At 49.3% G+C, this 26951-nt stretch overlaps 1 protein-coding gene across 1 annotated transcript in view; it reads left to right on the top strand.

Annotated features, from left to right (window-relative positions):
* Positions 1 to 26951, top strand: part of LOC8052214 (chondroadherin-like protein) — a 192470-nt gene that overhangs the window by 162517 nt on the left and 3002 nt on the right. The window contains exon 6 of the mRNA XM_042290151.1: positions 7812 to 7951. Within this exon, the coding sequence (XP_042146085.1) occupies positions 7812 to 7951 (140 nt within the window). The remainder of the gene's footprint in view (positions 1 to 7811; positions 7952 to 26951) is intronic.

Below are 26951 nucleotides of genomic sequence, written 5' to 3'. Positions count from 1 at the left end.
GATCGCTGTGAGGCAACACCCACTCCGTAGTTCGCTGCTATGGCGGCTACGGCCGGGTCCGTCCGTTGACTGCCGTTAGGCTCCGGTGGACGGGAGACCACACCAAACACAGGGATACCGTAGAAACGTGTTTATTGGGCTTACGCCACACGCTTTGCGCCCGTAGGCGGAACAAAAGAGAAATGAGGTTGGCGCTGCCTTAATTGACAGGATCACCAGGAGAAAGGTCCGCGCTGCCGGAACTGGCAGGATCACGGAGAAGGGGGAGCAGTAAAATAACGATGAATACTCCGTCGAGCGTAGCCCCCCCTAACCAAGAGCCCCGGCCACAGGTGGGTGGCCGGCTTATGTAGCCTGCGGGAAATAGACGCGCCCGGGGAGGCCGGTAGAAGGTCACTCGAAAACGGGACGCGTCCATAATCACTCCCAAGGGTGTGCCGATGGCGCGTTCACCCAAAAGGGCAAGGGAGAACCGGCCCCTTCGGGGAATTCGGCCTCGTGGTTCCTTGTATCCGGGAGGCCGACGCCATTGGTGACGACGACTCCCACGGCCTGCTTGAAGCTAGGCCTAGATAGGGATAGAGGGAACCCAATGGTTCCCACAATATATATATATATATATTATTGCGTTCTTTCTTGTGTTGCTCTTTTTGCAGTATGAACTGTTTTTTTTTTGTTTGTTTTGTTCTTGCGTGTTTTTGCTTGTATAAATTTTTTTTTTTTTACATTTGTTTTGGTTTTTATTGCTAACCTTATATTCCGGAGAAGTAAGCTTTGAGCACATATAACCACTAATTAGTTTGAAGATAAATAATTAGAATATAATTCGGCTATTTAAATAAAAAGAAATCGAGAAATTTTAAATTGTTTATATAATATAGTTAGCCCCCTATATTTTAAATATTCGTATGACCTAAAAAAAGGAATCCGTTTTCGTTGCGGTGCGTTAACGATTCCAAAAACAAGTTATAAACCCCGAGTGGATTTCTCTCCAGATCGCACCTGCGCAACGGAGCGCGGTGCCATGATCGTGTGAGCCTGTGCACCAGAACCGATTCGATGGCCGCTCTTTTGACTCGGATCCAGAACCACAGCCTCCTCTATACTCACAAAGCCTGGCAGTTCGACAACGGAGCCATAGAGTGCCCGGTCGCAGATTTGGAGCGTATGGATTTGGTAGGGTAGAACAGAGCATCAAAGAGCCGTTTTTCGGGGAACCTAGAGTTCCTGTATAGGCCCCCTACAGGAGCCAGAGTTGCGCGTCTATTTTCCACCTGCCGCCGCGCCGCTATTCGCCGAGATCTGATCACGTGAGGAGCCGGATCAAGTGCCGTGCAGGAAAGTAGACGTTGCACGCGCCCCGGCGTACACCCGTGAGCGATATGAAGGTGAACAGTCCTCTTCTTGTTTATGACGCTCCTGGAAGTTTTGGAACAAGCTCTGTTCAAGAAGAGGGCTAGAACGCAAAGTTTAGACCACAAGCCACGTACCATTTGAGATGTTGAGAGTTAATATAGGTTTAGGGAGCCGTAAAACAGGCAAGAAACCAGGTAAGGTGTTCACCTTCATATTGCCGGAGGGTGTACGTTCTCCTGCTTTTGAACGCGCCGCGCGCCTCGAACGCGCGGCGTTGCTATTGGCCAAATTCAGTCACGTGACAAGCGGGATCAACATGCCGTGCAGGAAAGACGGCGCTACGGAGATGAACGCGCAACTCTGGCTCCCGTAGGGAGCCTATACAGGAACGCTAGGGGAACCTAGAGTAACTGCAAATGCTCCGCTTGCGGAGCAGAGTACCGCAATGCTGCCATTCTGGAGCCAAGCACTGCGGGAAGCCACGGTCGGTTTTTGCAGGGGCAAGACGGCGCAGACGCGAGGCGGCGTGCTGCGGCGCGCTGCGGAAGGAAAATAGTGCGGCGTGCGGCGACGAGCCGCGCATGCGCCGTGATCGTTGTCCCGTCGTTTCCTGTCTCCCTCTCGCAAAAAGCGTACCCGCGTACGCACCCGCGGGTCCCACTGGTCGTGTGTGAAGTGAAGTCGTCAAATCGCTGTTGTTGGGACGCAGATAGCGTCGTGAGCTCGCTGTCTGCCCATCTTTTGGAGGACCTTTCCCTTCAAGCGATCGCAAGAAGAGCAAGTGCCGCTGCTCATCCTGACTTTTTTTTTTCTTTTCAGCAGACATTTTATTTGATATTGTGTAGACGGAACAGTGCTTTACCTTCGTGCGTTCCAATTATATGCGAATTTGAGGAATATCGAGCTTTCACGCTAAAATAGTGTACAACTTTTTTTTTTTTTTCTTTATCCAAAGTTTTTGCCATTTCACGAATTCGAGACGCCCGGATTGAGAACTCTTGGAGGCCGGAATTTTCGCATGCTTTCAAGTTGGGCTAAATTTTGAATCCGCTTGAATCGCAAACATTAGGGGTTCGCGAATAATAAATGTTAGACGGTGCTCCAAACTTTGGGAGATGCCGCAAGGTGCAAATTGCCTAATATAAAAAAGTCTACCGACGTTCCACTTTTGTTGTGGATAAGTCTTTAAAAACGCAGTCCAATTCGTTGCAGGGACCAGAATGATGCCGAGATTGACTGTTTTCCTATTGACCAGTATATTCCGCCCCGAGAATAGGGCGATAGAGTTCTGTCTACTTTCAGTGTGTGACACCAACCTAAATCTCGCTTTCTCTTCTATTTTGAACATTTTGCTGAACCTATTAAACTGTTTTACTACCCCCGACATGTTCCTTGAAGAAATTGCGAACAGGCACAGCCCTAACAGTCTCCAAAACATGTTTATCCACACAACTGCCTGCAGAAATCTTTTGGGGTATTGTAAAAGGGCAGACAATAATTAAAAATGATTTCCTTCCCATACGAAAAAGCCAGACGAGGCGGCGTCTCAATCGTGTCTCGCCGTCGGAATCCGGTACAAGCTCTTGCCACTGTCTGCACGATTTGTGCACTTGGTAACACTACAGCCTGTCATTTTCACGGGCCTCTTTCTACGCGCATGCAAAATTTAATGCGGTAAACGACGTAGCGGCTGACGAAAACGCCGTCCCCCCGCTTTCAAACGAGAGCTCGCCGACTCGCCAAGATGACCGGATGGGCCGGTCGCGTATCGGTATCGCGTATCACTCCGCAAGAGCTGCAGGCGCGGGGAACGCGATCGTCGTCCGTGTCGTCTGCTTCACATACCCTGAAAACGAATGTCCCAAAACATCGCTCGCGTTATAAAAAACGGGATGGCGCTAGAAAGTTTACTAAAAAATACTGCTGTTTAGCTGCGTTAACTAATTTCTTTAAACACACATTATACAATTTGTATTTAGATTGAAGGCGTAGATTAAATGGATTGCGTTTTAGTTTTTTATACATATTGTTTTTGTGATTGATAGATCGCTGTAGTCCGTATGTTAACCAGGGGCTCTTTCTGACTGATCTGCGGGATAGGGTTTTGGTTTTCGTACCTATTTGAATGGAAGATTTTAGTGTTTCTAAAAAGTTGTCTAGTTTTAGGTCTGCCGTGGGCGCCTGGTATACGCTCTCCCATGACTTCGTGTTTAATGTATTTATTATTACGTCGTAATCGTATATTTGAGTAGTTTGTGTTATCGATTGTGACACCTTATGTCTATTAGAAACAGCGAAAATGAGTGTATGGTCGGTTATGTCACTTGCAATAGTGCCAATTGTGAAGTCTGTTGGATGACAAGACGTAATTATGTGATCCAAAGTGCTGCGTTTTGTGTCGCTAAAGCGGGGAGTTGTTGTTATGCATGGTTGTAGTCCGTAGACGGCTAGTGTATCTAGGTATTTGTAAGTGACGGATGAATCAGCAGAAGGGTCAATGTTTATGTCGCCCATAATGATGACATTCGAATTAATTTGAGAAAAGTTTTTGAGGGTTTCATTTAAGCTGCCTAAGAAGTGCTCAACTGCATTATTTGGTGAACGGTAAATGACGCCAATGAGTGTATTTTTTGTTTTATCGGGAACTACACTAGGTGATTTCGGATTTGGCGGAATTTCTATAAATAGTGATTCACAAAGATTAGATGATATATGAATGTCCTCTCGAAGTCTGAAAGTAAGCGTATTTTTTATGTAAAGAGCAACTTCCCCGTGCGATTTAGACGGAAACGTTATTTCTTGTATTTCGCGATGACCATATATTACCTGATAGCCAGGGGTATTGAAGTTGTTATTCGTTTTATTGCTGATCCATGTTTCAGTAAGGGCGACCAAGTGAAACTCATGTTTTAGGGTAGATAATAAGCAAATCAGATCGTCATAATGACTACGTAAGCTTCTGATGTTCAGATGGAGCACCGATAACTCTGATGAAGTGGATGTCTGTCTGGAAAATAGGTCTGGTTCAAACAAGGATACGTTCATAAGGAATAGAAAAAGTGAGAACCGAAGGGCGACACAGAAAGATTTCGAAGCTATACGAAGACGCTCAAATCATCCTTAGACACGATCTTGTGAACTGAGCTCCCATTGCTTTTTCTGGCTTTAATAACACATTGGTCCACAGGTGCATCCATTCCTTGTCTTTCTTTAGGCGCAGTGCCGCAGAGAACAGTTTTTTGTTTAGAGGAGAAAGGTGATCATTAAAAAAGATTTGACGCGGTTCCTCTTGTAGGTTCGAATCTTTGCTTGTGATGCGAGCGCGGCGTGCCTTCTTTTGGAAATCATTCTTATGATCCCTCGAGATGAATCTCGCGATTATGTTGTGAGCGTTTGGTTGACTTGAGGTGGGAATCCGGTGCACGATGTCGATGTCAGTTTTAGTGATGGGACGGTTGATGTGGTTACCAATGTGCGTTAGAAGCTCTCCGAGATTTTCGGTCGGGTTGTTGGGCACGCCACCGATCTCAACGTTGTTGAGACGTGAGTACTGCTCGAGTTTAGCGACCTGCCGTGTTAGGTCTGTGCTGTTTGTTTCTAATAATTCATTGCTCTTTTTCAGTTTTAAGTTCGTCTGCTTCTTTTGCAGGGGTTGTGGTGACGTCAGAACGCCCAGATCTGATTGGTTCTGAATGAAGGATGGTAGGTAGACCTCAAGGCAGCTTGCTTTGGGGTCTACCCTTTATCCTTCCATGAGAGCCAATCAGAGCTCGGCGTGTTTCTGACGTCCTAGCAGCTCCTGCGCAAGAAGCAGACCATTTGCTCTCCGCATAATGAAAAAAAAAAGTATAGACCACTCCAACAGTCGCTCCTTCTGTGCGCTATACCATGTTTACGTACTGGGTTGTGGGACGCGTTTCAGGCGCGCACAGTAGCTGTCTGCCGCGAGACATCAGACACCGCGAATGCGTCCACAGTCCTTTGACTCGGCATTTTTCGCTCGAGTGAAAAGCTCTGAAAGCGTGTGTACACCAACTCGGGTTTACAAGACAAACCGCAGCGCTACTAGCAGCACGCCACCGGTGCCGCGTATGCGCGATGTGATGGAAGCAAAAAGCGCGCCTTTCCGCGTCCACAAACTATTCGAATCTGTTGCTGTCGGCATCACTGTTAGACCCCGTGCTCAACTTCAAGTTGGAATTGTTGATACTACATCTTCTTAGCAATGTCTTACTACTTTAGTGGCCTGAGCGAAATTAACAATGCTCGTTACACCGCAAAACTGCGTGTAAATATTGCGACGTGCGGCGATTCATTCCGCTTTAACGCCGCGGAATAGACGCGAAAGCCTGATTCATACGATGAGATTCTGCTCGCTATCTTCAGTCGCGACGTAGCTCGGACTGGAAAAGCGTGGACGGTAGCTGCGATGTTCGACGTCGATATTGAAAATCGCAAGCAGAATCGGACCATGTGAATCAGGCAAAAACAAATTGGTGATTGCCACTGCATGGTTACAAGCACTGTTCAACATCTCCTTGTATGTGCTGTTTACAGCGAGCATACTTAGCTTAAACAACCTTTAAGGGGGATTGCACGTGGAGCGAAAGCTCGCGCTGCAGAACACAGGATCCTTGGTTCCATCTCCAGCCCTGCCGGTTTCGATCTGGATGAGCATCGTAACGGCGTGCGGTCGTGTAACACTACTGCGTGGTGCACGTTAAAGACCCCAAGCTAGCGGTTGTACTGCACTAGCTAAATTGCTCATCTACAGCCGGGTGACTCGTCGCCCGTTGGGGCAGACTAAGTTCTAGTCTGTATAAACATACATATACAACCCAATATTTTTTAAACAACCTTTAAAATAAGTCTTTTGAGGTCTGCACTTACCTTTTATCGCAACTACCGGGTCAGCGTTTGATCTACGGGCCGCTTTCGTTTGAACGAGCAGACGACAATTTGAACAAGGTGGCGACCCCTTGAACAAGAAGACGAGTTTGAAGGAGCAAACGAGTCTGAAAGATCAAATGGCCGTTCGACTGTGAAGACGCACTGAACGTGGTCCGCGGGCGGTCCGGACAACTTGACGGTTTTCCCGTGTTTATGTTGGAAGATCTGACGTGCACAAGTATTCGTAAATTCAACCCAAAGTACTGCCCGCATAGGCAATCGGGGTCCGATGGTGTCTGGTTTTCCGTTTTCACGGCACCTATCCACGTTTTCGAACGAACCGAGCAAGCAAAAAACACATCAAAAAATTATCTTCACACCTTTCCCGGCTCTATTCGTAGAGCCCCAATCACATCGTTTCAAAGAAAAGGCAAGTTTTAGTCTGTATTTCTTAGACAACAGAGGAATGCTTGTTCCACATGGCAACTCCCGCCCACACCCCCAAGACCGGAAGTGCGCCCGAAGCGCCACTACCGCGGCGTGACGTAGCAGAGTTGAATTGGTGTCGGTTGGTGTATCCATGGCTTGCCCATGACGTCATCGCACCGTACCAACGATCATCATTTCTTGTTCCTGCTGAGACAAATTCGGTGGTGTGAAATCTATGCCGTACAAGGTCCTTCACAATGGCCGCTGGCGTGACGTCAGTGGAAGCATAGCTTGCATGTAACGTCATTCACGGCCATGGAAGTATTTTATGCGCTGCAAACGTTCGGGTCGCCTCGCTGGTTTCACAACGCAGAAGTCGTAGATTGAAGAAAACCTGTGAAAAAGAAATTACCGTCAGTACCCAGCTATGGCGGCACTTGCAAGCTATGTACAGGACAAGCGTGTTGGCTGAGCGGGATGTCATAAACAAGCGCCATCTCACAAATGTCTGTAGTGAAGACAAAGGCATAGGCGCGTGAGCCTAACTGAGCAGTATGATTTTGTTTGTACAACTACTCGTGCATGAGAGGCACTTTCTAAGGCCACGTGGTCGTGCACATGCCTTTGTCTTCACTGCAGACGTTTGTTTGTTCATTTGGTCTTTGTCGCTAGTTTTTACTGGCCAGAATTTGAAACGTAAAGCCGGCGTTACGCTGCTAATATATAGGATAATACAGAAGACAGTTTACAAACACAGTTCGGGGCGTGTATCAATTCCTCGTGTCACAGTCCTCTCACGTTGGCCATACAACAACTAGCTGCAGACATGTTCGAAGCAAACATTGGTCACATAAGGGCATTGGTCATACAACAGATGCATGCAGAAATGTTTGAAGCACACATATGCAGGAAGGAAACGCGCTTCGAAAATGCCTGAGGCGCGTCCTCGGAGAATTCTGTCATCATGTGTGCGGGGAACACCGTGTCTTTTGTTTGATATACATGCGAGCAGCGGGACTGCGCCACTGACTGCGGAGTGGCAGGGCCGAATTATTTCACACCACGTTTTCTTCTCGTGTCCGTGTCTTCGAGGCTACTCGACGTGCTCAACAATAGCCTGCACACTGACTTCGCAGGGTGCAGTCCATCGATCCGGGGGCCTTCGACCGGCTGCACTCACTGGAGTGGCTGTACCTGCACTCCAACGAGATCTCGACGCTTCACTACAGCGTCTTCCGGCCCGTGCTGGACACCCTGTCGATTCTAGACGTGCACGGTAGGTATACAACCACCCAAATATGGCGGTAGCGGTCCGAACCAGACTCCAAGGTTTCAAAACCCTCATCTATTTCAAAAGTTGTGAGCGATTTGTAAAAGATTTTTGTCATTCCTCTCCGTGTATTCACAGGGTCTGCTGGTGGCCATTTCGTCGTTGAAAATCGCTACGCAATCGTTTATTGTAACTTTTGAAATGGGCACCGATAAGTTCTGAAACTTTCGCCTGTGGTCCGGACTGCTAACTCTACGATTGGGAGGAAACTAAACGTGCAACAATTCGTAGTTTTCTTTTTTTTTTTTCTAATGTGTGGTGCATTTAGACATAGAGAGGCGTCTTTTTGCACAGTGGTTAGTTCTAGAAACCGGTAATGTCTACAGGGTATCCCAAACAACTTGCACCATACTAAACAAAAAACAACAAAACGGAGCGCTCTGCGGGAGCGAAATTTACTGTAAGTTGTAAGCAATCATCTTACAAAAATGCAGGAGACTGTTTAGTGTGCCCAATTATTTTATTAAGACTAATCAGATAACGTTTTTTTATTATGTGTGTAACTGCCGAGGTCTAAAGGCAGAATCTACCAATCGCTGCCTTTAGAGTGTTTCTTTGTGTGTTTATTTGTGATTTGGTGGCTCCAACAGTAAAGCAACGTTGCCAACTCAAGTCGGTCCGTTTTATGATCCTGATGTCAGTACGATACGGCAAGAGAGTTGATGTCAATGAACGCGCACCTCAGACGTTACGTCAAAAGCGGTGGCATTTAACACAACAGTGCTGATGTTCATTTGTTTTATGTCATGCAACGGGAAGGGGGTGGGGGCGTTCCTGCACACGTTCAGTGGCCACAGCTGGTGCGCACAAACGCACACTTATCGCTGAAGCGGTCAGTTCCTAGGCGGCCAGTAACTTCGTCATCGATGGACGCAAAGACTGTGGTCTTATTTCTAACGGCGGGAAATCTTCGGCTACATTCAGCTTTTCCACTTGTTAAGTTTGCCCGTCCAGGTGATTCCGTGTATTTGTCTGTCACATTCTTGCTTCCAGCGTTCATGTGTCTGTATCCGAGAAGATACCCTCGAACGTCCGTGCTCAATAGACAAACCGCTCTTGCCGGATGTTGTCGGTGCGACTCCGGCTGACGCAGCTGATGACAATGCGAAGAGTCATGGGCGGAATGCACCGCCTCCGCGCGCAGAAAAAGTAGGGCGATAGTTCACCTCGGCAAATGTACGCGGGACTTCACGCCTGAAGTACAGTACGCGACACAGTTATAAGCGTGAACCTGTGATCTCTTCTATAGGGGGTATTCACTGGACGCCATGTTTGAGGGCGATGTTAAGAGCGCATGCTCAGAACGAGCTTACAATTACAGGCTGCTAAGACTGGCAATCTTGATGGTGCGGAATGCACGTTGCAAAAGAACTGAGGAAGCTCCGGTAGTTCGATGCTTGTCCCGGAAGTTGAACGTCTTCAAGGCTTCCTAGTGCATTCAGTCGATGTTTTGGTTCACGCTGTCTTCTTGTGTCTTCCAGTGTGTTTTGTACGCGGAGAAACTTTGCAAAGGGTTGTTATTAATATGACAGGAAAAACTGAGCGGCGAAAGCTTCCTGGATAATGTCATTTGCGCACAATTTTCGAACATTGAAGGGCAATTGCCATGTCGTGCACCACTCAGACAGCCTTTCCAGAGCGCTGTTAATTAATCGTTCATCATTAACGTTTTAACTTCGCTAAACAAGATGCAATCGTAGGCATAAAAACGCATGTCAAGGCCAACACACTTTTCAACATTATTAATTAAGATAAGAAATAAAAGTTGTCCCAAGAGGGAGGCTTGGCGGAGACCTGACAATTGCTGGAACAGAACAAGGAGCTTGTTTTGTTCCAGTCAGACGAAGAAACTACGAGCAGTTAAGTTATCTTCAAGATTACATACGTAACAAATCGTGTCTGGAAGGATGCTCCATTTTATTAAGTTATTTGGTGTAGCCACCATAACACCTATGTATTATGGGGGCTACATCATATGCATATGCATAACTATTATATATATGGTGATTTTTAATTGAATGTCCGTACAGGGTCATTGAAATAAATCCGGACTTTTTCCAGATTTAGTCTCTCAACAATGCAGTGAAGCTAACCGGCCGTATTGTGCTCCTGTGGCCACGTGATTTGACAGCGAACCATCGCAGGATAAACAGTTCGCGACATTTCTCAAAAATAAACAGGGAATACGACCGAAGTGCAGCAATATTTGAATCGCTTCGCGCCGGAAGTTCGCCTAAGAAAGTCATTGCGTGGTCTACAAGAAGACACAAATTGGCAGCATTGTCATAGACTTTCTGATAATCTGTCAGCCAGAAAGACGTTACGGCAGACCGAGCAAAGCACAGGGAACAGTAGATATTTATTTTATGTTTGCCTTTGTTGGTTCTCCTGAATATGGTGACTTTTATGGATTTCTTTCGACAACCTTGTATACTTTACTCTATTTGCGACCCTTTTGCATTAATGTTTGTATGTGTTTTACTTGATTTGCCCCCTTTTTGTTTGAATGCCGGTATAGTTCTTATTTAACTCGTTTAACCTGCTTTTTTTTTTCAACACTGTGTGTAGTCTTGTTTCTTCGCTATTAATTTTGTGTTTGTTAAAACCTTTACCCCACCCCAACTTGGGTGTTAACGGGCCATAGTATTGCTTAAACAATTACATAAAACTTTTCTACAGAGCTTTCGGTGGAAGAAATAGGGCTCGACACCATAGCGTCAGTGGGGTCAGCGGCATCCGTCGTGACAGCACCCCCCCCCCCCCCTTCTTTCACTGCCCAGCCGCTCCCCCCTGAGCGCTGCGCCCGGGACAGTCCGCCCCCCCCCCCCCCCCCCCTCGCCCCTTAGTGACGCCATTGCTCGTAACTATCCCATGAAATTTAAATTGTTAAAAATGCCCATTTCGAATTCGCACTAACCGTATCGACCAGTGTATATCACATGAAAGCACTCTGATGTCATCTCGGTATCTTAGAACATAAAAAAGGAAGGCCCCATTTTGCACCTTCTACTTCATAGCTCCATCTAATATATTCCGTCAGAAAATATCTCAATAAAAAGAAAATCAATTCGAGGAGAGGAACTCGAGCGAAAACCAAGACAGACCGATATATAGAGTGCAGAAAAAGGGTTCCGGCATTTTTGCATCGACCGCCGGAGCACAAAAAGAAAACACACCTCCGCGATCGCTCTCAATCTTCTCTTCTTTCCATTTCTCATTCTATGTCAGCGCGAAAAAAAAAAGTGCGAAAACAACACAAGACCGTGAGAGAATACCGAGTGTTCGTGAAACGCAGCGATCAATCAATATTTGTTTACCTCGGTCGTCCTCGACTTTTTTTTTCTGTTTCGGCGCATGTAAGCGTATACAGTGTTAGCTTCGTGATTTACCGTCCGCTATTCCGCACGCGAGGCACGTGCTCTGCTCCTGCATACATCCCGAATGATCGCCCACCTCATATTTGTTCCCTTTTATGCTGTCGCAAAAAGATAGTGAAGAAACTGCGGAGAACTAAGAAAACTAAAGTTATTTAGCGCGCTGAACTTGTGCTTGAAACAAAAATACAACAGGTGGGGTCGCGTGCATTGCTGGCGTCGGGACAGCAGGTTTGAGCGCTAGCGTGAGACCAACCTCGGTGCAGCGCACTACGGCTGTTTTTATGCAGGCATTATGTTCACGAAGGTTTCAATCCAGAACATACAATAGGTGACGAGAACGCTCTGAAACTTTTCAAAAACGCACGGACTAGTGAAATAATAAACAGTTTTAGTATAGCGTTGCTGGCTCTTACGTACGCAATACGCAATAGTATAGCGTACGCTAAAAATGACCTGCTCGGACCGAATTTAGCTGTGCGTTACGTTTTCGAGTGAACACCGCGCATGATCTTGGTTAGATTTGCTAGAGCTGCAGAATTCCGCGTGCTTATAGCGCAACCATGCTCCTGGAAAGAAATATTGAAAATGAAAACGTGTCCAATGATTTTATTTCAAATTAAACTAAGCCGCAGCGGCCTCGTCAAGCGCGCTTTTCTGCGGGGTACAGAGGCTACGAGTAAAGGCCGGTTCAGACGCTTGCGTTTGAGTGCGTTTGTTTGACTGCGTTGCGTCGAGAACCGAAAGCGAGTCACCGGCACATCTGTGCTTTGTGTGAAGCGTGCAATCCAATTCAAAGAATCATCTTAGCACGCGATATAAGTAGCAGGGATGTCCTGGTTTCTCGCTGCCGCAACGCAGTCAAACGCAACTGTCTGAACCAGGCTTAAAGTGGCCATGAAACGAATTTTGGGTTGGGATGAATGATTTTAAATTGGGACTTTACAAATCGCATATCGTTTAGTTGGCCAAAAGGAAGAGGCTAGAAAGTCAAAAGCCAGCTTTTCGGTACGAACATTTGAAAATATAGCGGACTATTTTGTACCTTCTTACCTTCAAAAGCTCTCCGCCTTTTCACTATGATACATCCGCGGTTCCAAAAGCGCGTCACCGGCGCCAAACTGACGTCAGCAGAATCCAGCTCACGCATTGGACACGAGAACTGCGTCACTCGGACGTATGCGCTCGTCAACAATCAATCCGTCGACGAATATTTGGATTCGCGTTCGTGGCCAATGAGTGCCCAGACGGAACTTATCATCACTGGGGAATGACAAGTTCTATGGTGTGCATAAAAAGCACGGTGGAAGCTATGAGTCATCGCATCGGTGCCAAAGGAATGTCACGACCACGTGATTTCACAATTCGCATTTGAGTTGAGGATTAAAGCTAAGGAGGAAGAAGTAGGAAAATCGTTTCATGACCCCTTTAAGAGTGCGTAGCCAAATTCGATCACGGAGCTTCCGTCAATCTTCCCTTTGAAACGGCACCTTTTATCAATGCTATCGTGGAATGAAATTCATGACCTACTGATGTCCAGTACATAGCGAGAACTTCGGCGATTTCTTTTAGAGTCGCTCGTCCGTCGGTGATGAACTGTGCGAATAGGCTTAGCGTTGAGCAGATCGCAGCGTTGACGCACATTCCAAGCGGCGAACATTTTCACTGTGCACTCCTTCAGCTGCACGGCGATTTGATTCGACCGCCGTAGGTCCCGGAAAGAATTGCCGAGCTAAACACCACGCAATTTCGCGTAACACAGATCTTCGAAAACACCACGTCGCCTTTGCTGCGCCACTCGAGGTAACCGCCATCTTGAAACTGGCGCTCTCGTTGGGTCCGAGATCTCTCGAGAACGTCCCGCAGAGCCCGCTAGCCCGCCACGCAAAATCCCCAGCGTTGCGTACGTACGCAATACGCTAGCTCTTCTATTGCGTTTTGCGCACGCGAACTCCCGACCCGCAATTTTATTGCGTACGCAAGGCTTTAGCGTACGATCCACTAAAACTGTCTATTAACTTGACTAGCGGGGTTGAAGCCCATGTCCATTAGCGTCGTGAGCCGCGTGCGCTGCCCACTCGGTCATGAACGCCGCAATATCTTTACCGTGGGTTGAGGCTCACGCGGGAAATTACTGCGCACATATCGACCCCCCTATGTCCGCCACTCGTTTAACCGAAAACACTGTTTAGGGCGTGTCTAAAGAAAGGTTCGTATCCATCCCTCTAAGAAGAGACTTAAGTACCGTTCACACACTTGCGACTCATTACGACCCAGAGCCTTAAAACGTTTTAAACTCCCTTACGACGAGAAAACCCACTTAACACGCTGACAGGGTGACGCCATCTATGCGGTGACCCTGGAACTACATTTTACAAGAGCGAAGGTTTTGCGGTATTTGCAACGTCCAATGTGCGTACTTAACCTATGAGAAATGATCGTTTATGACATCGGCAAGTTTTTTTTTTTTTGTTTTTTGTTTTTTTTTCTAAGTCAAAAAAAAAAATAATGATACGCAAAGGAAATAGAAAATATACGGGACCGGTAGGTGGCGCCAGTGTATTTCCTCGAGGATCCTTACATGGATCCTCGAGACACGGAACGAACTACATCCCGTGCAGACGGTATTCCGACCAAACTCATCTACCCAAGACGGCCTGACCTTCATTAACCATCATCTCGTGAAGCCACCCGAATTCCAGACACGCAGCGTGGTCCTGGCTGACGTAAAGAACGCTTTCGACACCGTCCCACACCACAGAGTCATAAAGGCCGGGGAACGCATAGACCTGGGTGTCCGGCTTCTGTATTCTATTCATTTATTCCTCGCCCTACGAAGCCTTCGAGTCATAGTATAGAAATACCAAGGGCGCACTCACACCCATTTCTACAAGGGTCCCACAAGGAGCTGTATTGTCCCCAACTATCTTCAACATATGTCCCTCTCCGAACCCTCGTTCCGTCTCCAAGAGGTACAAGACCTAGGATTTACAATCTACGTAGACGACGTGACTTTCTGGGCTACCAAAATGCCGTTGGAGGCCCAGCAGGCCACCGTGCAAAAAGCGCTCGACATTACACTAACATTCATCCAGGAAGCGGGGTTTAAACTATCGGTCGATGAAACAAATTACATGATCATCTCAAACCACAGAAGGCGGAACAAAGACAGCGACACAAAATTCGGATTAACATTACACGGACCCCTACTTAAAGCAGAGGACAACATCATGATTATGCAACTCACTTTCGAAAAAGACGGCAAAGCTAGAGAAATACTAAAAAAAAGTAAGGCGCACTGGAAACATGGTTAGCGCATCATCAAGCGTACCACAGGGAAAACCTGAGGGACAAAGGAGGCGTTGATCAAAACTTTTATCAGGTTTGTGCTTGTTTTTAAAGCGTTGTATGTACCCCCCCCCCCCCTTGAAAAAAAAAAAACACCTAGAAATACTAAATAGAGCGGCATTGAGGGCAATGAAAATGATTGCAGGGCTCGTTACGATCACGCCCATCAACAAGCTAGAACAAGTCGCACAGGTAAACTCAATCAAAGAAATAGCAGCCGAGGCGTTAATTAGTCAACGTAGCCTCTTGGAAGGCACACTGCTTAAATGGCTTATTTTATCCCAAATAGGCTAACACACATTTCAGGTCCCAAGCAGCTCACTCTCCAACTCCCCGAGGAAAGGCACCCTAGTTAACAAACCCCAGCTATCCCCCTGGGACGGGAAGTCAAAGGAGCCCAACACAGACGAAATGTTGCTAACAAACACCTTAGTGAGGTAGAAACCCTCTTAAGCCAATGCCAGTACATAATAATCTACCAGGACGAAGGGCGCAACTCTAAACGAAAGACTGTCGTGGCATTCCACGAACTCCGAGAGGGTCACAGACGATGTCTGAGGGCATCTCTAACCCCGAGCCCTAAGACAGCAGAGGTTTTAGCTAATTCGGAAGCACTAAAATGAATAACCCAAGCAACGCAAGATCTTGACGGCAAGAACCCGCATCACTCTACAAACTTAAAGGAGGCCAAGAGAGAATGCATAAACTTAAACGTAAAAAAACAAAAAACACCTTCGCTGAGGCGCATTAAAAAAACATGCCAAGAAATAGTCTTCCAAAGGAGGGGAAATAAATTTATCATAGATACCTTGCCACACAGGTATACCGGGGAACGAGGAGGCTGACCAAGCCGCGAGGAATTTGATAAATGCTCATGAACTCTCACAAGCCTTTGTCGACCCCCTTGGGACATCAACACGAGCAATCCACCCAAATCCCCTCGAAAGCAAGGAGCAGGGCAGGAGAGCTAGGAAGTGCCGTCTGATCGGTTTGCTGTCCCTTGGTTCTTGTCCACTACTACCCGAGTATTCAAGATAGGAAAGTGAGTGTCTCAGGAGGCTGCAGACCCAGACGGCCATCACACCCGTAAGGTGAGCGCGGTTCGACAAGCCAACACACCCAGCCCTCTCTCCTCTTCGTGCGCTGAGCCGACAACTTGCATCCATATCGCCTGGGAGTGAAGAAAACACACACTCACCAGACAACTCAGCCTAGTCCACATACCATCTAACCACGGACCCACAATATCTGAAGAGTGGACTAGGCCCCATTCCCAACAACAACACCGCAAGGAAACTTTAGATCCATTACTACAATACATAAGGGCCACACCTAGCCATGTGTATGTTTAAGTTCCCTTTCACCTTTTCTATTTCGTTTCTCTCGCTTCTTCTGTCTTTTATATAAACCCCATCCCGATCTATACCACCCCCAGCGCCAGGTTGGACCCGATAACTTCAGTTCAAGACATTTGGCCTCTATCCCTTTCCGTTAAAAAAACACAAAAAACGTTTTGAAGGAATGAAAGGATTTGAAGAGGTTGAGGGCAGGTCCTAAGAAGTCGCAAGTATGTGAACGGGCTCGAAGGCCCGTTCACACACTCTGTCGTATGAATATTGCCGCCGCAGAGCCGAGAAGGCAACGCTTGGTCACAATCTTCTAGAAGATTCCCGGTCATTCTCGCAGCAGACGTAACTTTCCCTCTGCTTTGTTATTCTCGAAAGTGTCAGTTCATCCTCACCCCGAGCGCGCGACGCTCGAACCTTCCTTGCCGAACTTTCGAGATAGTGACGCACGGTAGATAAGCAACTGCCCGCGACCTTGTCGAGTCAGTCCCAGTCTCGCTAGCGCTCTGTAGTGCCGCCGAACCGCCGTCCGCTTTTCTGCTGCCTCGACGCTCTTTCGTTATTTATTTTTAGTTGGCACAAGTTCACCCATTAAATCTTTATTTTCGGTTCACTGTTCGGCTTTTCGTCACCTTCATTCGTGACATTTCTGGTGGAGGTGCGGGGTACAAAACCCGTGCAGCGTACCCCTACAAGAACTCGATCAGCAAGCCCCATTTCCCGACGACCTTCCGTTGAAGACTCGGAGCATCGTGCCAGCCGCCGTATTCAAGGGTTGCTCCCGGAATTCGGTCTACTGCCGAAGAAGACCAACCAGTCGACGAAGCCGGCCATGGACCCCCAGTCGTCGCAGACCCCAACCGCCGCCCCCGTCGTCTACCTGCCCGTCGCCCCTCGTACACCGACGTCCTTCCACGGCGAGATCTACGAAGACGTCGCAGATTGGTTGCAGCAATACGAACGGGTGGCGCTGCACAACCAATGGACTCCGGAACAGCGTCTGCAAAACGTCTATTTTTCCCTCGAGGGAACGGCGCGACACTGGTTCGAGAATCGTGAAACCTCGATTACGTCATGGGACCAGCTGAAAAGAGAGCTCCGAGGGACGTTCGCCAGTCAGCACCGAAGGGAGAGAGCCGAGGACCTCCTTCGGACGAGGACGCAAGGCCCCAACGAAAGCGTAACCAGCTTCGTTCAAGACGTCCTGCGACTGAGCGCGCGTGCCGACCCACAAGCCACCGATGACAAGAAGCTGCGTGTCCTCATGCGCGGGGTGAGAAACGACATCTTTGGGGGCCTCGTCCGCTACCCGCCGACCACCGTCGAAGCGTTTGTCACGGAAGCAACGAACATGGAGCGCGCCCTCCAAGCACGCGCCTCCTACTACCAACGACATCCCGGCGTCGTTGGCTCCACGCTGCTTAATGACGACATCGGCGCCCGCACCCGGGACATCCGCGACGTTATCCGGGACGTAGTCCGAGAGGAGCTCCGAAAGCTGCTCCCCGCTGCTGAGCCTCCGGCGTCGCTGAGGGTCGCCGAGATCTTGCGCGACGAGGTACAGCGGGCCTTGCAGCCTGAAACTCCCGTCAACGTGCAAGCCCCTGAGGAACCGAGGCCGACCTACGCCGCCATGGCCAGACGACCACCGCAAGCTCCCCGCCAAGCTACGGTGCCACCACGACGTGAACCTCCAGCGCCACAGTACTCCCAACATCGCGAAGAACGGCAGTACGTGCGCCCGGGAAAAACAGTACCCAGGAAAACCGACGTGTGGCGAACCGCCGACCGACGCCCGCTCTGCTACCATTGCGGGGAAGCCGACCATGTCTACCGCCGTTGCCCGTACCGGCAGCTGGGGCTACGCGGCTTCCACCCCGACGACCCGCGACCGCGCTACGGAGAGCGACCTAGGGACATCGACGAATACCTCCGCCGTTCGCCATCACCAGGACCGTCTCCCCGCCGCGGTTTCCGATCGCCGTCCCCGCAACGCCCTACATCGCCTCATCGTAGGTCCCGCCGAGAAAGCCTGTCCCCCCTGCCCCGCCGGGAAAACTAAGTGCGGCAATACCGGGAGGTGGTATTGCCGAGGACGAACGACGCCAATATCCTCCACAAACGTCGGAGGGCTCCCACACTAGCGACAAGACGCATCAGAACGACGCTTCTGTGACGGTGTCGAATAACCTCGATGTTACCATGGACGGCCACGACGCGAAGGCACTCGTCGACACCGGAGCAGACTATTCCGTTTTAAGTGGAAAGCTCTCTCGCCGCCTTCGGAAGGTGATGACACCGTGGGATGGCCCGAAAATACGAACCGCCGGCGGACATCTCATCACACTAGTGGGAAGGTGTACTGCGCGCGTGGACATCCACGGAGAGTCTTGCCCCGTCAAATTCGTCGTCCTCAAAGACTGTTCGAGAGACGTCATCCTTGGCATGGACTTCCTCTGTGAGTACGGTGTTGTTATCGACCTTGGTGCAAACAGGTTGACGCTGCGAAAGTCCGTGCTACCTCCGGAGGGATGCAAACCGTCGCCAGCCGCCGTCCGAATCATTGCAGACCACGTGAACCTGCCGCCACGGTCGAGTGTTCTTCTGCCCGTCGTTACCGAAGCAGTTGCCAGCGGAAAAGTCCTTCTGGAAACCAACGTCCAACTGCTTCTCGGAAGAGGAATAGGCGTCGCAAGGGGCGTAGCAGAGCTGCAGGATGGACGTTGTGTTGTCCTCGTGACGAACTTTCGACCGGAGGCGCAGCATCTCACGAAAGGGGCCACTATAGGACACGTTGAGGAACTTCTGGCCGACGCCGAAATCGCCGCGATCTCCGACGAGCCCTCGCCATGTCAGCCGTCCAGTACAGTGCCACCACAGCTCGACGTCAACCCCAAGCTCAGCGCCAAGGAACGACGACAGCTCGGAGACCTCCTCGCCGAGTTCGGCGACTGCTTTGCGACGACTTCGAGGGTGCGCCAGACCACAGTTGCGAAACACCGCATCATTACCAACGACGACGCTCTCCCTGTGCATCGGCCGCCGTACCGGGTCTCCCCAAAGGAACGAGAGGCCATTCATGAACAAGTACAGGAGATGCTCAACGACGACATCATTCAGCCTTCGAGCAGCCCGTGGGCCTCTCCAGTCGTGCTTGTGAAGAAGAAAGACGGAACGCTTCGATTCTGCGTTGACTACCGGCGGCTCAACGCGGTCACCAAGAAAGACGTGTATCCGCTCCCCCGCATCGACGACACGCTAGACCGGCTGCGCCACCCCCGATACTTTTCGTCGATGGACTTGAAGAGTGGGTACTGGCAGATCGAGGTGGACGAGGAGATCGTGAAAAGACTGCCTTCGTCACGCCGGACGGGCTGCACGAATTTAAAGTTATGCCGTTCGGACTATGCACAGCACCGGCGACGTTCCAGCGCGTAATGGACACCGTTCTTTCCGGCTTGAAGTGGCAAAGTTGTCTCGTTTACCTCGACGACGTCGTGGTATTCTGGGCCAACTTCGACGAGCATTTGCGACGCCTTCGTGCCGTTTTTGAGGCAATCAGGACCGCAGGACTCACCCTCAAGCCAACGAAGTGCCGGTTTGCCTACGGCGAACTGAAGTTCCTGGGCCACGTTGTGAGCAACGAAGGTGTAATTCCTGACCCTGAGAAAACTCGCGCCGTAGCGGCCTTTCCACCGCATACCGACAAAAAGGCCGTCCGAAGATTCCTTGGACTTTGCGCATACTACCGGCGATTCGTTCAGGATTTCGCCAAGCTTTCTGCGCCGCTAACGCGCCTTACGAAAGACGCCGTGAACTTCGAATGGGGTGGAGAACAACAACAGGCATTCGACGAACTAAAGCGACGGCTCCAGTCACCACCGATTCTCGGCCACTTCGACCAATCAGCCGAAACGGAGGTCCACACGGACGCCAGTAATACAGGACTCGGAGCGGTACTGGTCCAACGACAAGACGGTGCGGAGCGCGTGATCGCATACGCTAGCCGGACGCTGTCAAACGCGGAACGCAATTACTCGACGACCGAGAAGGAATGTCTGGCCGTCGTCTGGGCCATCACGAAATTCCGCCCATACTTGTACGGGACTCCTTTTCGGGTGGTCACCGACCACCATTCGCTGTGTTGGTTAGCGAGCCTGAAGGACCCTTCGGGACGCCTCGCTCGGTGGAGCCTACGACTGCAAGAGTACGACGTGACCGTGGTCTACAAGTCAGGCCGAAAACACAGTGACGCCGACTGCCTGTCCAGAGCCCCTGTCCAGTCAGCTACCGGATGTCCCAAAGACGAGGACGACGACTACCACTTTCTTGGCGCGGTGAGCATTCACGGCATGGCAGCGCTCCAGCGGGACGATCCTGAGTTGCGTGCACTGATCGACCACTTGGAGGGACGAGGGGGTACGATTCCCCAAGCCTTCTCGCGTGACCTGCCAAGATTCGCCGTCCGGAGAGGTCTCCTCTATAAAGAGAACTTCGGGGACAACAACTCGACGTGGCTCCTGGTCATTCCTGCTAGTCTTCGAGAAGAGATCTTCCAAGCCTGCCACGACGACCCAACATCTGGTCACCTTGGCTACAGTAGGACTCTTGCGCGGATCCGAGAAAAATACTACTGGCCCAAGCTCCCGAAGACTGTCCACCTCTACGTCCGTTCGTGCCACGAATGCCAACGACGCAAGAAACCACCGACGAAGCCGGCAGGTCTCCTGCAACCGATCGCGCCCCCGACTGCACCATTCCAGCAGGTTGGAATGCATCTTCTCGGACCTTTCCCACCGTCGACGCAGGGAAACCGGTGGATAACCGTGGCAACTGATTATCTCACCAGGTACGCCGAGACAAAAGCACTCCCGTCGGGGACCGCCGTGGAAGTAGCCAAGGTCTTCGTGGAGTCTATCGTCCTCCGACACGGCGCTCCCCAAGTCCTGATTACGGACCGAGGATCCTCGTTCATGGCGCAACTGACACAAGAGACACTCCGCCTGAGCCACACCGACCACCGCCGGACCACGGCATACCACCCGCAGACAAACGGGCTGACGGAGCGACTAAACAAGACCATCGCCGACATGATTTCGATGTACGTGGACGTGGAACACAAGACGTGGGATGAAGTGTTGCCCTACGTCACGTTTGGGTACAACACGGCGATTCAAGAAACTACCGGCATTACACCCTTTCAGCTGGTGCACGGCAGAAAGGTGACGACGATGCTCGACGCCATGCTGCCCCACGACCCGACGAACGACGGCACTGACGACGCCCAGCTGGTCACCCAACGAGCAGAAGAAGTACCCCAGCTAGCCCGTCTTCGAATAAAGGACCAGCAACGTGTGGACGCTGGCCGGTACAACCTTCGCCGCCGCGACGTGGAGTTCCAGCCCGGAGACAGGGTATGGGTGTGGACGACCATTCGCCGCCGCGGCCTCAGCGAGAAACTGTTAAAACGCTACTTCGGACCCTACAAGGTCATCCGCCGCCTTGGGGACTTGAACCAAGGAGGTTAGAAGTACTAGGAGGGGGCACGTTGCAATATTGGTGAAGCCTAGTCATAAAAAGTTTAAACGATTTTGTGCCCAGCGTGACTGCAGATCTGTCTGCCGATTGGTGCGCGTGACATGTCACGCGTGAGATGGATGGTTGATGGTAGCAGGACTCCTTGCAGGCTTGCGCGCGCTCCGTCCGGTAGGTTTTATCAGATCGAAGGCTAGAGTGTGGTGTATTCTAGTACCCCATGGCAAGACGAAGGCTAGCTACGGTCACGTGATGTGGTCACGTTGGCATGGTAAGCGAGGAGAGTAAGGAGGAAAATGAAAAAGGCGAGGCGTCAAGGGAGCATGGCTTGTAAAGGCTACGCGGCCGACGTCATGCCCTCTCCTACCCTTCTATCCTCCTTGACTTGAACCAACCGGCGGACACTTCGAGCGACTTCCGTTTAGCTATTTCAGCGCCATCTCTTATCCGTTGGTATTCTATTAATGATATTGTAGTGAGTGCGCAGGCGAGCTGGTGGAAATTAACCATTCTGATGTTAGCCTGAGACTGCTGTCGGTGTTGTCGGTGTTGGTGAGGGGGGTGGGGGGGGGGGGGGGCTTTGTAGGATTGTCAAGGTCGTTTGATTATTGTGGTGGAAAGAGATGAGTTCTTTTGTTATCTTTTGGCTTTGGAGGTCGCGAAGGTTCTGTGGTGAAGATTGTGGAGTGTATATAAGAGGGTGACCGAATAAACTTGTCTTTAGCTGTGTTAGAGACGTATCCTCGACTGTTCCTTTTTCTTCTACTTTGAAACTTCCTCTTTTCCTGCCTCAGTCTCAGGCTAACATCAGAATGGTATTCTATTAAGTTTTTCCGGTTTACGCCGGAAAGTTTATTTAATAGGATGAGATACATATTATTGTTGCTGCTTACAGATTTCAAAAATTATCCTGGTAAGATGAAACAAATATTTTGGTTAGCTAAAGTTTCGCCCTCATACTTTGCTCTCATTGGCCGGTTGTTGTTTTTTTTTTTTGTATTTTGACCGTTGAGAACAGTTGCGCGTCGGCTGCCGCGCTCGCGGATGCGTCGGCTGCTCGACGGCGCCTGTGCCAACGGTGCGGTGGTGGTTTTCGTTTGCGGCAGCGGGCAGTGGCGTCGACCTACTGGTTATCGGTCTATTTCTTCTACCAAAACACGGAGGAAACTAAACCTTGTCTATTGCTCGACTCAGTGGTGCTCTAATTCCAGTGGCAACATCTCTACCAAGTTCTTTGGGTTCCCGGTCGAGTGACGAAAGGTAAAGACGGGCTGCTATACTTTTGGTTATACAGTTTCGGATTGCCGAAAACTTGCTGGTGCATGTTTCTTTGTGGTAGAGTTATTGTAGAAGGTCACAAGGGACAGCGCATGTATCTTAAAATGAGCGGTGTGGGCGGTATCGGTGTTAGAGCACCGCAGCTCGTGCGTGGAGCAGCTCGCTGCAGAAGGAACCTGCGAGAGACCGTGGCGATCGAATCACTGTCGCTAACTACCGCAAAGTTAAATGTGTTATTTCAGGTCTGTGAATACTTGAATAGTAGTTTCGTGTAGATTTTGTTACTTTGTTGTGCCGTGCAGTGAACGTTTTTTTTTTTTTCCTCTGTATAAAGAGCGTGCCTAATAAAAAGAGAACTTGCAAAAGAAGTTTGGACTTGTGCTCAGACTGGCGATGTGCGCCCATCTTAAGCCGCTAAACAGCAGCGGCTGGGCGTACTTTGCATTCATTGAGTGACATTTGAATTCATTGAGTGACCATTTTATGAGAACTGGCTGTCACTGAACATGCACTGTTGCCAAGCTGATATCAATCGAGCGACGCAAAGTCAAGTGCAATCGTTTCGGAGCGTCGGACATTCGCAAAAAAAAAGGTAAACACATTGTATTGTAGAAGAACGAGACGGCGGCAATGGGAGCAGTTCCCTCTTCTCTCAATATCAGCGATGCAAATTCGTTCGGAGTTCGGAGGCTGCTCCGAACTTCAAACGAACTTGCATCCTTTTGTCGCCGAGGGTGAGAGAGAGGGAGAGGAGGGACCACACTTCTCACTAGTGATGGGCCGAACTTTTGCCGAATCGAAAGTTCGGTGCCGAATCTTGGGATACGGCAAAGCCGAACTTTTGCCGAACTTTTCTAAAAATTCGGCAAAGATTCGGCAAAAATACATTGTTACCAGACTCGTTGATATTTCGTTTTTTTTTTTTTTTTTTTTTTTTTTTTTGCAAAAAAAAAGGTTTTAGGTTTCTTTTCTTTCTTAACTTAGATGCAAGATGTTTACTAAATAAGGTGATATTCTACAAGATAATTGTATCGGTGTCATTTTTGAGTGTTTACTGGCAACTTTAGTGACTTCTTGCAGAAGTGGCGTGGCAACGAGGTTGGGTTGAAGCGAGCGTGGCGCAGTCACGAATCACGCTATGAGAGTTTCGGTTTTGAGGCATCATCAGCGCAAGCCTGCATGTGTGTGTACATCGCTAAAATGAAGGCAATAACGCTGCGTTCTTGCTTTCTCTTGGAGTCACCGTTTTGTACGCGAAAACGAATGCAACTGTTGCTGAGCCTTCACCAGAAGAGAGAATAATAATATTGTAAATATGCATGTTCTTCGATTTGAGTCACTTGTCCTCAGTTTTGCATGAAAGTGTGCGTCCCATATTCGCAACGTCTCGTTTTAACCTTCAAAATGCCTGTTTCTGGTGTTAGGACCCACACGAACCTTTCGAAAGATAGGGAGAGTGAATGTCAGATGTGCAACGTCGAGCATTATAGTTCTGTGTTTAGTTATATGCAGATAGATGAAAATCGCGAAATAACGCTAACTGAAAACGCAATATTATTTTGTTTTGGAACACACTACTCCTGAGCCGAAAACATAATTGTTATAATTGCGAGGAGTGCTTTAGAATAATTGTCGGCCAATGTCTCCATGTTTCAGAATGCACCGCATCATTTGTCGCTTGCGCAGTGGACTGCGAAAATTACTGGTCGATCTTCTATTCTTGACGCAGAAAATATTGAAGATAACCACACTCGCTCAGAAACGCACAGTTACCGTGTTGCCTACCCCACACCGCGCCGTAACCGCTGGTTGTACTGCACTGCACGATGGTAACCGCGCGACTGCACGGCGTCCATTTGCAATCCAACCCTCCGTCGGCTCCGTCGCGTTCTCGCGCGTGCACAGACATTTGCCGAATTTTCGCCGATTCTTTGCCGAACTTTCCTGCAAAAGTTCGGCATTTGCCGAACTTTGCCGAATCTGAAGTTCGGCAGATTCGGTCCATCACTACTTCTCACACCCTCTCTCATAACCAAGCGGTTGCCATGACGACGGCGCGCGTATTGTTTTGTCTATTTTTTATTACTTTTGGAGAAACCCAACGCCCGTTAGGGGAGATTTGGTGCTGCCGTTTGCAATTGGAGTCCCAATGGGAGGTATACACTCTGTGCGACGCGACTGGCGCGCCGCCGCGCGGCCGGTACCGAAGGTAGGCAGTGAGAACCCCAGAGAAAACGAAACCGAAACCACGCCGCGTACGTTGGTATACATTGAAGTCGGAGTGGTGCGGTTGCGCTGGGTTCACAGCATGAAGTGCTGCCTGTGCTGCGTCATTTAGTGCTTCAATAGTTATGCGTCGTATCTCGTGGAGACAAAGTTTCACAGTTTTTCACCTCGCCGATGTTTTGTGGGACAGCGACAACGATGGAGCCGTGCCGTACGACGCGAGAAATTTGGTCTCCCGATCATATCTGCCACTGTGTCGGCACGGCTCACATATTCTACACTGCCGCTTTGCGCTCTGCGTTTGTTTTCGTACCAGTAACGCCTACATGCGTCAGCGCCGATGGAACGAACGGAAATGATATCCCACACTCGCGGGTATGTAGTGCCAATTTCGTTGGAGGAATGCCCTCCAAAGAAGTTTTGTCCACATCGTACGTGTCGATGATATTTCCAGACAAGTATGGCACGCAATCTGTACTTCACGAAGAAAGATTCGAACGGTAAAAAAGAAAAAAAAAAGTGACAAATATGAATCTAAAGAAAACAACAATGAAACTCGGAATCACTGGAGAATCGACGTTTGAATATAGAAGTTTATGTGGTGTGCTTTCTTTCTTCATCAGCCTCCTTTTGGATGTGGAAACGCTGACACCCCGAGTTCTGTAGACAACAATTTTTTTTCTCGGCTTTAGAGCCACCTATCGCAAAGTGGTTCGAACTGGAAGTACCGTCCACTGGTCCCTCCCTACCTGTAAAGTGTGCACCTCCCACGATGAGTGGTATTATCTGACAGCCTTTGACGGTCAAAGCCAGTTCCCATTTAGTTACGCCGCCCAAACTAATTTCCACCTGGTTTCGCTATGCCAACTCTTTCTGTTATAATAAGTGTTGTGCCAAGTGACGGTCATGTCAAAATACCTGTGCACCGAAAATGATCACCTCGCACAACAGGTTATTACACAACAGCTGACCGCAAAAGCCCTTGGCGGCCAAACCGTGTGTTGGCCGACAACTTTGTTTTCTCGGCTTTGGAACCGCCTTTCGTAACGTTGTTTCAATTGGGAGTACAGTCCACTAGTCCCTTCCTACCTCTAAAGTCTCCACCTCCCCCGACCAGTGGTATCCTCTTGACAGCCTTTTCATGGTCAAAACCGGTTCCCATTGAGTTACGCCGCCCAAACCAACTTTTCACCTATTTTCCCTATGCCACTTTTTTTTTTTTTTGTATAATAAGTGCTGTCTCATGTTATTGTCTAGTCCAAGCACCTGTGTGCCCAAATATGCACTTTGCACAGCCCGCTATAACACAACATTTTGGGTTCAATATTGGATATCACGTACAGCTTTATTTTTTTATTCGTTAGAAACATAACTTTCACACCTGCTGTCTTAAAGAAACTTGCCATTCTTCGTGCACAAACTTAGTGAGCATCTCATTCGCCTCCAAATATCATCGTTCCAGCAGTCTTAGGTGTACAGCGACGAGCGAAATAAATTTCCCACTCAGAGCAATTATGGTGGCGGCCGTCTTGTTTTTCGGAAAATAGCTCCAAGTCCTTTTTCGGCCGCAACTAGAGAAATTATCCCTAACGACTCAAAGTCAATATATAAGAAGTGGAAAACAGCTAAATTCCCTTCTGTCCCAGCACTCATGCAACGTCACTCTCAACGTATCGGCTCAAAAAGCAAAAGTTTCTTCCGTGCGCGTTTGCGCCGCCACAGCTTGGCATGCGAAAAGGCGCCGCAGGCTGCTGAACGCGCCTCACAATCGAACGCCAGCTCCTCCGCTAGCGGCGCTGCGCGCGTTTTTCAAAGCGCCCCCTATAGTTCCCGCACGGA

The sequence above is a fragment of the Ixodes scapularis genome, unplaced genomic scaffold, assembly GCF_016920785.2.
Source record: "Ixodes scapularis isolate PalLabHiFi unplaced genomic scaffold, ASM1692078v2 PGA_scaffold1__304_contigs__length_218370807, whole genome shotgun sequence".
NCBI lineage: Eukaryota > Metazoa > Arthropoda > Arachnida > Ixodida > Ixodidae > Ixodes > Ixodes scapularis.
The sequence above is the reverse complement of the archived record's forward strand: the minus strand, read 5'-3'. Positions and strand labels throughout refer to the sequence as shown.